General features: G+C 44.9%; 1 protein-coding gene across 3 annotated transcripts in view; it reads right to left on the minus strand.

Annotated features, from left to right (window-relative positions):
* The window catches only part of BDP1 (BDP1 general transcription factor IIIB subunit), a 1,449,812-nt gene that overhangs the window by 788,215 nt on the left and 648,431 nt on the right, over positions 1 to 13,166 (minus strand). For all 3 annotated transcript variants that reach the window (XM_078675286.1, XM_078675285.1, XM_078675287.1), the window contains one exon: positions 6,940 to 7,145. In XM_078675286.1, the coding sequence (XP_078531412.1) occupies positions 6,940 to 7,145 (206 nt within the window). The remainder of the gene's footprint in view (positions 1 to 6,939; positions 7,146 to 13,166) is intronic.

Consider the following 13,166-nt stretch of genomic DNA (forward strand, 5'->3'; position numbering starts at 1 on the left):
GAAATTTGTGAAAATAATGGAGGCCATTTTTAGATTCTCCCAAAAGATTGGGAACAAACCTGTTCGTGAGATTCTTAAATTGTACGGAGCGAAGTGTATTACAGGGAGCTGTTATGGGGGGGCCCTATGGGGTCAGATTGAGACATCTCCATTACAAAGCCTTGACAACAACTTCCTAAAACGCTTTTTAGCTGTCCCTGGTGCCACACCTTCAACTATCGTGCATAGGGAAACCAGAACTCCGTATATAAATGATTTAATTAGTATGGCCGCATTAAATCTGTGGCATCGTATCTGGGATAGGGAAGAAACTCATTTTACGAGGGATATTATTTTAGATTGTATGTCTCAAGATGGTTGTAAAAAAATTCCCTGGTTAAGCCATATTGACAGTCCTCTAGAGGATTGCAATTTAACTGTAAATGATTTTACCTCTGGAGATGCACGACACCCTAGTAAGGCTGAATTAAAAAGGAGATTTCTGAGTGTAAGGGCCGTCCGTAGAGATGAGGCCTCAAATTCTAAGAGAACAGTTATTTCTTACGTTGAGGGTCCCATGGTTACGGGTTTACAACCATATCTCGTTTTTGTTACCAATGTACAACATAGATTCAACCTAACCAGATTACGATTGAGCACTTTACATTTCTTATTTGAATTTCCTAAAAGGGTTAAGTGGTGCGCCTCCATGCCGAATTGCCCGTGTGATGGCAGGTCCAAACAAAGTACCCTTCACTTTTTATTGTTTTGTAAGTTTTATATAGAAATTAGAAAAATGTATCTCCGTACTATTTTAAAACTAATAGCCTGTTTTCCTATGAAATTGCTTTAAATAATTTACGGTACTTGGAAAATATTTCAGTATGTAACACAGTTATCTGTTATATAATGATGGCAATGAAACAAAGTAATGAACTAGTTCACTTAGAAAGTTTGAATTATGAAGTAACGTAAGCATATTTGTTTAGCTTGGTGCTCATTTCACCCATGTAATGAACTGATCTTCTTTGATGTTTTTTTTAACTTCGATGTGTTTCTTTTTTAACTATAAAAGGATTTTAGAATTTATGTATAAAATGCTTTTGTGGACATTTTGTATGATCCGAATAAAGCTTGTTTGACTTGACTTAACTTGGCCTTAAAAGAGAAGTGTAGTAAAGTCTGAGGCACTACTGGTGGCACAGGTGATGAAGAGTTGTTAAAAGTGGCAGAGAAACTGTTGGCGAAGGAGAAAAGCAAAAACAAAAAGATCTTCTCTGTGAAGGAGCAGAGATGAAAAACAAAAATCACTCCTCTTTTGTAGAGTAAGCCCTGGAGTACACAGAGTCAGAGGTCTGTGGCAACCTCTTTTTCTTCAAATGGTGAAGACACTAAGAAGACAGATCTACATTTCCTTATAGTATTTATTCTCTTAAGGAGAGAGACCGGAAATCCTTGACGTCAAAGGTGGTATGAACAGCAAATGGCCTTTAGGCCTCAGCATCGAACATAGCCTTGAAAGTAACAGTGGACCTCAACAGGAAAAGCCTGGAGTTCTTCAACATCGACTGTTTCTGCAGCATTCCAGCCTTAATCAGTAAGTTGGTACTGTTACCTACCTACGCTGGGAACAGTGCTGCTTTCTGTGCAGGTGTTTCTGTCTGGATCTATTCCTCAGGGTGTCCTTGAGAGTGCTGAAGGAGCTGTGGTAGCAGGTTCCCCCTGTTTCTCACCCCTCTGTAAGTAAGTGCCCTCTATTGGCATGGTTGCCCTCACTTTTTGCTGAACCGCTGATGTACTTTGACTGAGTGTGCCCTGGGCTCCTGCCAATCAGGTACCCAGGGCCTATGTTCTTTCCCTAAAACTACATTGAAGACAAAACCCGATAGGCACTCTCTGGCCACAGGTAAATGGTACTACAAGTACCCAGGGCACCGTAACCATGGAAGGTCTCTAATGGCTGCAGCACTTACTGTGCCACCATTAGAGGTCCTGTACCTTTACACTCACACACTGCCTTTGAAGGCTGAGTGTTTTGGTGCAGAATGTTATGTTATGTTATGTTAATAACTTTTATTCGGCGCACAGCTGCCCCAGAACAAAGTGAAGAGTCGACATGGTACACATCCCTGTGTGCCATGCCTACAACTCACTGCCCTGGCATAGATCAGCCACCCCTCTAGCTGGGTGCACTATACCAGGGGTGAGGATACAGGTGCATGAGCCCTACACCCCAAAGTGTCTAAGCCAATTCTTAGACATTGTAAGTGCAGTAAAGCTATAAAGAGTATATAGGCTGGGAGTTTATCATTACAAACTCCACAGTACCATTGCAGCTTTACTGAAAACTGAGAAGTTTGGTATCAAACTTCTCAGCACATTAAACCCACACTGATGTCAGTGTGAGATGCAATAAAAAATGCACACGGAAGGCATCTTAGAGATGCATTTTGGACAATGACCTAACACTAGTGTCCAGGATGAGTGGCTGCTCCCCAGCTGCCACCACCAGACATGTTTATGAAACCCTGGGTTGAGAGCCTGTTGCTCTTGGTGGTCTGCCAATGCACATCCTGGGACAAGGTGCCAAGCTTCCTCCCGCAGGATGGGCAGGTTCCACTAAGGGGAAGCTTCAAAGGCTTGCCGCCTTTGTGAGCTTCCCCAGGCCTTTTGCTGCCCCCAGCAACTGATCCCCACTGGTTCTGACCCCCACTTTAGGTGGGAGAACCGGCGGAAAAACCAAGTATGGAAGGGAGATGTGCCCATCTTTGCCAACCCCACCCCTCAGGTGGGGGAGGCGAGGTGAAGCACAACTCTTAGTCCCGCCATCTTGAAGATGGAGGGACCCAGCCAAGCAGAGTGCGGCATAGGCCCCCTTCCACTAGAGGGTGGCATAATAGAGGGTGTACCCACCCCAAGGAAGGTTCCCATTGGACCCAACCTTTCACTTACCTGTAACGACCCCTAAATCTAGTATTTAGGGGTACAACTGAACCTTGCCTCCTCAGATAAGAAATGACCAAGAAGAAAACAATAAGGACCAAACAGCTGTGCTGAAGCTAAGGAGAGGAGGATGCCCACTGACTTGGCCCCAGCCCTACCTGCCTGTCCCCACCTCAAACCTTCAGAAGCGTAACTCCAGTGTGTCCTGCAGCCAGCAATCTCAAGAACCCCGAGGACCTACACTGCCTTCCAAAGAAAAGACTGTATCTCCCTTGAACACCATATTTGTTCACCCACAGACTCTGGCTCTGGCCAAATCCACGAGTCTGCACCACTCTGCACCCGTCGACCCCGGCCTTAGTTTGAGTGGCCCAACATCACGAGGAGGCCTACCCAGCAATTCTGACCAGAGATCCGGTGATCTCTGACCTGCCTCGAATCCCCCAGCGGAGCCTGCAGCCTCTTTCTGGGGGATGACCGCGGCCGGAGCTGGTAAGAGAAACCAGATGCCTAAAGACACCCCTGCACCTGAAGCGTCACAGCTTTGGGTGGGCAACCCAGGGTGTCCCACCATCCCCAGGCATCCCAACTTCCCTGTCAAACCAGTGGTCAACTCAAGCAGATCGTCATCCCAGCGTCTGTAGCCTTTGTTGAAACCGGAGAATACCCATTGAAATCAAAAGAGCACCTGACACCAAACCATCACCCTGCACCCAGCTGCCCCTGCGGGTGCACTTTTTGTGCTAAACAGGATCCTCTTTTGCCCTGAGCCTAACACCAAGAGCTTTGCTCCCACAACCCAGTGGCCTGCTCGTAAGCAGGCACCAACCGGAGAGCCCATATCCTCTATTGGATAACATTAGGCCTCAGCACTCTGCACCCGGCCACCCTAGTGCTGCTGAGGGTGTAACAAGAGTGCATCCTTGACCCTGGGTGAACCCTTGTTCTTAACCCCGAAACTCAACCCCAACGACAGAGTAATTATCTAGTAACGGTTAACTTAATTTCTCTCCTGAACAATTACAACTGTGCAAAACTGATTTTACTTACATTTTCTCTAAGAAATGTCCCAGTGTGATATATACCCAGACATGGGTTCCGTGCTCTTCATGCCACTGGAGTCAAGCTATCCTGGATGATGAGGGCAGAAAGCCCGAAATCCGGTACTAGGATGCTTGTTTCCAGTCCAGGGAGGACCTGGCTTGGCAGTTCGGGCTAAACTGTTCCCATTGGGCGCAGAGTCAAGACGGATTTGCATATTGCTGAGTCCGAACTGGAAAGGCATGGTGAGCACAAAAACAATGGATTTAGGCCCAGATCTCTGTATTGGGGTGAATGTATGACATTCTTCTGCATTCGGTCAATTATTTGTTCTTTTTCCAGTGTATATGCATATCACACTGAGTAGAAAAAGTAACTTAAAACGTAACTATAAAGTAATCTGTACAGTAATTTCAATACCTTGACTTGTAATTCAAATAACTGCCTTTGAACTTGCATTCACTTGTAAACACTGCATAATATTTTACTAAGCATTTATATATATCACAGATATATGCATATCACACTGAGTACAAAAAGTAACTTAAAAAGTAACTATAAAGTAATCTGTACAGTAATTTCAATACCTTGACTTGTATTTCAAATAACTGCCTTTGAACTTGCATTCACTTGTAAACACTGCATAATATTTTACTACGCATTTATATATATCACAGATATATGCATATCACACTGAGTACAAAAAGTAACTTAAAAAGTAACTATAAAGTAATCTGTACAGTAATTTCAATACCTTGACTTGTATTTCAAACAAATGCCTTTGAACTTGCATTCACTTGTAAACACTGCATAATATTTTACTAAGCATTTATTTCACTTACTTGTGCCAGGCTTGGATTGGTTCTAGAAATGAAATAACTGAGTTTAGTCTTTAAGGGTGTGACATCATTTGCTGATTGAGTAGGTAAAACAAATGCTTACCACTACCCTCTTATTCAGCCTTACTGCTCGCCCACACTACCGCAGATAGAGAGTACGGTGCTATCTACTTTTACCTCTGCCTACCTTTGGGGTTCCACTGGACTCTGTGCACACTTTACCTCATTTTGTTATAGTATATACAGAGCCAGCTTCCTACACTCTCAGATCTCCCTGAAGTAGCATCTCAGACCCTCTACGGCAGCCTAATCTTCTCCCTGTCCTTTAGTGTTCTTCTGGAAACCAGGCAGTGTCAGCAGTCTTCAGGGAGAGGATCATCAGGCAGGCACACAATACAGAGGTCATGGGGGTCTGAGTGAGCCTTTTTTCCATTCGCTGGGCACTTAATGAAAAGGCATCCTGATAGAAAAAAACACTCTAAGCCCTGAGGCGCATCTAGTGAAAAGAATCTTGAAAGTGTGGTAAGGTTTCCCATGCCAATGCTCCAGATCCTGTTACCAGGAGCCAGAAGAAAAACTGACTTGTTGCTAGTGGGGCATGATGGGACACAACAGGTAAGGTGAGCCCTTAAAGAGACAGTGCCAATTTTAATTGTGGCGTCTTTGAAAGCCCTTCTGCCAATATTGCTTTGCTTTTCCTTTCTTACCTTTTTAAAAGGTCTGTGAAAGAGACCAGCCACCTTTTAATGAATTAGAAATTATTTGCCTTCATTATTTTTTTTATAAAGAAAATAAGTGGCATTTGGTGAATTTTTAGCCTTAGAGAGATTTTTTCATGTTTTTTTAAAGTGCACTTTTCTACTGAAAAGTTCTTCACATATGCGTATCCGCATATATTTGGATATTTTTTTAGAAGACTCTCTAGGATCTTGTACTCCAGTTGGAAAATTCAGTGATTAGGACTACTGATGAGGATCCCCTGGAGGAGAATGTCTGATTCCCTTATATACATGTATATGCTGCAGGTCAAGACATACAGTTGTACACAGACACTCAGGCAGATGGCAGGTGGAAAAATGACTGAGAATTTTAACTGACCTGCATTTGGTGGATGCATGGATGAATCAGTATATACATACAAGACTAAGTAAAAAATCTGTTCTAAATTAAATACACATCTAGCAAAGGATAGTTTATTAAACAAATCTCTAAGATTTCTTATGTTTTGATACAAAGACAGTGTCCTAAGGCTGTTTATATAGTCATGGTTTGATGCAATATTGTTGATATACACGCTTAGATGAATAGGTTACAATTGTATTCTAAACAGACCTGTAGAAAACAGATTTTTGTATTATATTCTTCAGAAACCTATTATTGGTTATTTCTATACAAACAATATGAAAAAAAAATGTAACCATCAGTTCCAATTTAGGTTTCATTGACAGTCTATATGTGTAACCATGTAGAATTGTTTCACGTTTCTCGTTCCTTCCTCTCCCTGCCATGGCCTGAGGCATATGCAGATTTTTATGGTTACTTTCTGGTTCCCCATAGCCCCTGATATGATTTCCAAGCCCCTCAATTGTTTCTGATTTATTAGGACTGCCTCTCCCCTGCTACACCACATTTTCAGCAAGCATACACCAGTCCATATCCCTTTTCTATTCTGCCTGGCCTGGAATTTCTCAGGCCCCCTATTTTCAGGCAATATTTCATTTTGCCATGATCATGCCCAGTGCTGCCCTTCGTCTGGAGTATTTTGGTAGGTCCTCCAAGGGGAAGTGGCTCCTGTACAAAATGCTAATATATTCATCTTCAAATAAGACATTTCTACGCCATCCTTCGAGAAAAATGTGGTGCTAAGAGATGCACTCTTTTTGTTCAGCAAGCCACCAGTCTTTCCTAATGGAAGCCATTTTGCAAATGCATAAAAACACAATTTAGTGAATTCTGTGAGGTCATGTATATTGCCATTTATGATTAGAGCACACTGATAAGAATATGTTACAACATAATCTGTTCTTATTAAATGAATAATTAAAATTAATATTTATATTTTATAATAATTAAATAAATAAGATAGAATAACCACTTCAGATAATGTGCTTATTGTTTATATGTATATGGAACTTACTTTGAGTGTTGCTTTGGAGACAGTTCTCTGATACAGTCGTGGTGATCTTGTTCTTTTTCATTTGAACATTCAAGGGAATCTTGTGGAGGTCTCAGACTGTTTGAAAGTCCATCTTTCTTAATCGGATCTACCGCCTCTAAATCTGATTGGTAATGCTTACTTTGTCCACAGTTTGAAGAGGATTCTTCCGAAGTTTCAACATCACTCTAAAACACAAAATACACAATCAATGTCTCTAAATGTAAAAATAAAGACTGTCAATTCCAGGACTTTCAAGAGGGGCAATAAAAAGATTAGGAAATAAGCAAAATTAAACTTGGATGAGTTGATTTATGTTCAAGAGAAAAGGGAAGAATGAAGGAATTAATATGCTAAGCTTAAAGGTAAAACTAGGATGCATTAGTAGCAAAAGATATCAGTTGTAAGTCTATTTAAGCTGTTGTAAACTAAAGGAATCTAGGTGCATGTCTCAGAAGCTCTTCTGGCATGACTTCCCATACTCACTAAGTCAACAGAATGCCTTCCTCAATCTGAAAGTCCTTCCTGTCTATCACTTGTGATCTCCAGACAGCACTAACTGTCACATTACATCAACCCCATTTCCAAACCCACCTATTCCTCACTCCACAGAAAAGTGCAATGCCATCACCAGAAGAACAGAAAACACATTGATGATACCAAGCCTGCTTCATCTCTCACACAAACTCCTTCCTGTAGCATTCCTGCAATGGTCAGCCTTCAAAGCCATTTCTCGCCCAGATCTGTTTTGCATTTTTCGGTCCCTCAAAACTGTTTCTTAGAAAAATCATCATCCTTTATCGGAGCTCTCTGTGGATACTTTCTTACCCCTGCTTACTATTGTCACACTCTCCCTCAAGGCAGAAGCTCTCAACATTTGCCAGACCCTCCCACTTTTAAAGAAACCAGACTCTAATGATCCCGCCAAGTATCAGACCATCATTCACCTATCATTCATGGGCAAGATGATTGAAAAAGCAATGCATCTTACAACTCCAAGATCACCTCAACACTAACCATCCTGCATGGCTATCAGTCTGACTTGAGCTCATGCTGTAGTACGGAGACCACAACCTAACACATAGTAGCCAATGTCCTTTTGACCACAGAAGAAGATAACCCCTGCCTCCTGATATTACTGGACCGCTCAACTGCCTTTGACACAGTCGACCAGCCCACCTCATACACACCTTCGAGAATAGGATTCACCTGGTATGTCCTTCACTGGTTCTCCTCCTACCGTTCCAACCAACATTTCCTTATTCAGATGGGCACTGGGCACCTCCAGGCCACAAAAAATCCCTATCAAATGAGGAGACCCCCAGGGTTCTACACTGTCTCCTGTTATCTTCAACCTTTACATGGAGTAGCTTAGTTCTCTACTCACTGATAACAACATCAAGATTCACCAATATTCCAATGCTACACATCTCTACTTGAAAGTCTCCACTGCTTCAGACATTCAATGCCTCAAACACTTCTTGTACATAATTCAGAACTGAATGCCCATTACCTACGAGAAGCTCAACCCAACCAAGACAGAATTTCTATTATTTGCCAAGAATAAAAAAAACATATACAGACCAAACCTGTCTCAATAACATGAACCTGCTTTGAACCCCAACTCTCACCAAATGCCAAATCACCTAGAGTCACCTGGGTCAACACCCTCTCCCTCAAGCAAAAAAGCAAAGACAGCCTGCTACCAGCACTCTTCTAAAGAAATTCAAACAGTTTCTTCCAGAAAGCAACTTCAGAACTGCTGTTCAAGCCCTTGCACTCTTGTTATGATGTTGTAATGTTACTGGAGTTTATAAATCACGCATTCACTGTGCGCTTTCATGGCACTACTGAGGGTACAAGGAAGTAAACACGAGTAAGCAGAGTGTTAGTTGTAAGCTTGTCTGAATAGCCAATTTTAATGCTTTTCTAAATTCTAAGATTCCAATCTTATCTCAAGGGAGAAAGTGTTCCAGAGGTTGGGCAGCGATGACCGAGAATCTGGCGCCACCGAATTTCTTTCTCCAGAATTTGGGAACTGATAGGTAGTTCAAGTGAGAATTTAGGGATGTACTTGTTGAATTAGAAGGGGAGAAAGAAGGGGCTTTTGTTGTGGAGTGTTTTGAAAATGATGCAGCCGACTTTGAAAGTCCTTCTTTGTTCTACAGGCAGCCAGAGGAGGTCTTTCATGAAGGGGGTGATGTGGCATAGTTTGGATTGCTTATAAATTAGATGAGCTGCCTGGTTCTGGACGAATTGGAGCCTTTTGATGAGGAATTTGGGTAGGCCAACATATAGGGAGTTGGTTTAATCAATCCTAGAACGAATGAGAGCGATGATAGCTTGAATAAGGGCCTAAAGGTGAGGAATGTGGCAATCTTCTTGATTTTAAGGACTCTTGCCTATGGATGTTGGAAATGCCCTACTCCATGGCCTCCCAGACTCTAAACTGGTACCCCAGGTGCATCCTACATGCCGCAGCACGTCTCATCCAGGGTCTTAAGCAGGCTTCTCCAATAAGTAGCTTGTGACCTACTGGTAGCTCTCCAGCTACATGTGAGTAGATCTCCTCTGTGAAGTCCAGCCTACTAAACTAGAAGCTTTTCGCTTGGATGAATACGTTTCCCAAAATTGAAAACTGAGTATTCAAGATGAAAATTGAATATGCTACTTACCAGTATGCATCTGTTCTTGGCATGTAGGGCTGCTAACATTCATATCTGTAGCATAGATCGCCGCCTAGTGTTGGGTCCGGATGATTGCACATTGTTGTCCTGGAAGAGTCTTCGAAGTATCACGAGATAGGTGGCTCCTCTCCTGGACTACAGTGCGCATGGGCATCGACTCCATCCCCAGATTGTTTTTAGCCATTGTGGCAAAGATGGAGTTTAACAGTGAAAGTGATGGCCATGCTAGAGATAAAATGTAAGAAAAGTCTGCAGCCGCTACGGGCGCCGGGGAGGAGGGCGGGCGATATGAATGTTAGCAACCCTACATGCCAAGAACAGATGCATACTGGTAAGTAGCATATTCAGTTCGAGGCATGTGGGCTGCTAAATTCATATCTGTAGCATAGAATACATAGCAGTCCCTCCATTAACGGCGGCCGCCCGTGCCAGCTGCAGAAGTCTGAAAAAGTGTTTTAAGAACAGCCTGTCCTACAGCTGCCTGCTGTTTGGAATGCACATCTACACAGTAATGTTTGGTAAACGTATGTGGTGTAGACCATGTGGCTGCCCTACAAATGTCTTCTAAAGGAATGTTACCCAGGAATGCCATGGAGGCCCCCAACTTGCGTGTGGAGTGTGCCCTGGGGGGGACCGTTAAAGTGCGCTTAGCCTTCTGATAGCAAATCTGAATACACTTAACGATCCACCTGGCTATTCCTGCTTTGGAAATGGGGTTGCCTTTGTGCTGGGCTGCAAAGGCAACAAAGAGTTGCTGTGTCTTTCTAAAAGGTTGTGTTCTGTCAATGTAGTACATAAGCGCTCTTTTGACATCAAGCGTATGGAGCATCCTTTCTGCTACCGTTTCTGGGTTGGGAAAGAATGCGGGCAGTTCGATAGTTTGATTGACATGAAACTGCGACACCACCTTAGGGAGAAATTTGGGGTTAGTGCGCAGCACCACCCTGTTTGAATGAATTTGTATAAATGGCTCTTGGATGGTGAGCGCCTGTAGCTCACTAACACGTCTTAGAGACGTTATGGCAATGAGAAAAGCCACTTTCCATGTGAGGAACTGAAGCTCACATGAATGCAGAGGTTCAAATGGGGGACCCATCAATCTGGTGAGCACCACATTGAGATTCCACACAGGAGCTGGCGGGGTCCTGGGAGGGATGACCCGCTTCAGCCCTTCCAGGAATGCTTTAATGGCAGGCACCCTGAAGACAGAGAGGTGCTGCCTGTTTTGGAGATAAGCCGCTATGGCGGATAAGTGTATCCTAATGGAAGCGTATGCTAGATTGCATTTGTAAAGATGCAACAGATAGCAGATGATATTAGGAATGGAGGCATCGAGCGGGTTGATAGCGTGCTCGGTACAGTAGATGACAAACCGCTTCCATTTTGCTGCATAGCAAGCTCTGGTAGTGGGCTTCCTTGCCTCCCGGATGATGTCCATGCATTCAGGGGGCAAATCAAGGTAGCCAAACTCTAAGACCTCAGGAGCCAGATCGCCAGATTGAGCTGCTGCGGATCCGGGTGCTGAATGTCGCCACGGTTCTGCGTCAAGAGAGGGGTGTGAGGTGCAGTCTTTGATGCGGTACCACGGAGAGTTCGAGGAACGTGGTGTACCACGGTTGTCGCGCCCACGTTGGAGCAACTAGGATGAGCGTCAGCGAGTGTTGCTTGAGCTTTCTTGCCACCAGCGGAATAAGAGGCGCTGGGGGAAAGCGTACGCAAATCTGCCTGACCAGTTCATCCATATCGCATTGCCCTGCGATAGTGGGTGAGGGAACCTGGCGGCAAAGCTTTGGCATTTTGCGTTTTCCTCCGTGGCAAACAGGTCTATCTCTGGATGACCCCTCTGCTGGAAGTACGGGCGGAGTACTGATGGATGTAACTCCCACTCGTGCATTTGGTGGCTGTACCTGCTGAGCAGATCCGCCATCTGATTGTCCGTGCCCGGGAGGTGTTCCGCCATGAGGAAGATGTTCCTCTGAATGGCCCACTTCCACATGCTCTGAGCCAGATGAGACAACTGTGGAGAGTGCGTACCTCCCTGTTTTTGAATGTAGTACATGGCTGTCATGTTGTCCGTCCGGATCAACACGACTTTGTTGCACAGATGTACTTTGAAGGACTTGAGTGCCATGAAGATTGCCATCAGCCTCAAGTAGTCGATGTGCATCTTCCTTTGCTGCGCTGTCCATAGTCCCTGCACCGTATAGTGGAGCACATGAGCCCCCCATCCCAGGAGAGACGCGTCCGTTGTTAGTGTAATCTGTGGCACAGGCTCCTGGAACGGTCGGCCCTTGCAAAGGTTGTGTGGATCCCACCAATGCAGAGAGCTGTATGCCCGACCCGTCACCAACACTAGGTCGTTTAGTTGTCCTTGAGCCTGAGTCCACTGATGCGCTAAGCTTTCTTGGAGCGGACGCATATGGAGTCTCGCGTGCGGGACTATGAAGATGCAGGAGGCCATCATGCCTATCAACTGCATGAACACTCTCGCTGGGAGTGAGTGTTGTGGTCTGAACTTTTGGATCAGCGTCAGGATGTTGTCGATCCTCGCTGGGTTCGGCTGAGCTGTGGCAGCCAGAGTATTGATCGTCGCGCCTAAATACTGCCGCACATGGGCTGGCTGAAGGTGTGACTTCGGGTAGTTCAGTGTAAATCCTAGACTGTGAAGGAGGTGAATGGTGTGGGACATGTCTGCAGCGCACTGCTGGGCAGACTTTGCCTGCACGAGCCAGTCGTCCAGATAAGGGTAGACATGTATACTCTGTCTCCGAAGGTGTGCCGCCACTGTCGCCAGACATTTTGTGAACACTCTGGGAGCAGTGGTCACTCCGAAGGGGAGTACCTTGAACTGGTAATGCCTGTTCTGGATGGTGAACCTGAGGTACTTTCTGTGGGAGGGGTGGAGTGGTATGTGAAAGTAAGCATCTTTGAGGTCCAAGGTTGCGAGGAAGTCTCCCCGTTGTAACAAGGGAAGAACCTGCTGCAGTGTCAACATGTGGAAGTGTTCTGAAAGAATGTACTGGTTTAAGGGGCGTAGGTCTAGAATCGGTCTGAGCGAGCCATCCTGTTTTGGGATCAAGAAGTACAGGGAATAAACCCCTGTGCCTTCCTCTTCCACCGGCACGAGCTCTATTGCGCCTTTTTGCAGCATCACTAGAACCTCCTGCTGCAATAAGTGCAAGTGCTCTGCTGACATAGGACGGTGTTTTGGGGGCATGGGTGGTGGGGTGGATGTCAGTTCTAAACAATAGCCAAACTGGATAAGTTTCCTGACCCACCTGTCTGTGGTGATGGACTTCCAGACGGGCAGGAACCGTTGGAGTCTCCCCCCGACAGGTGTAGGATGGTCGGGGGGCAGTGACAGGGAGTCACTGTTTGTTGGCGGCAGAGGAACGGGAACTGTTGTTGCCTCTGCCTCTACCCTTGGCACTGTTTCCTCTGTATCCACCTCTGCCCTGCTTGCTGTAGGAGGATTGCGCACCACTTTTATTGAATGGCGTCTGCTGCGACATGTGCCCTCTG

This window comes from Lissotriton helveticus, chromosome 2_1, assembly GCF_964261635.1.
Source record: "Lissotriton helveticus chromosome 2_1, aLisHel1.1, whole genome shotgun sequence".
Lineage (NCBI taxonomy): Eukaryota > Metazoa > Chordata > Amphibia > Caudata > Salamandridae > Lissotriton > Lissotriton helveticus.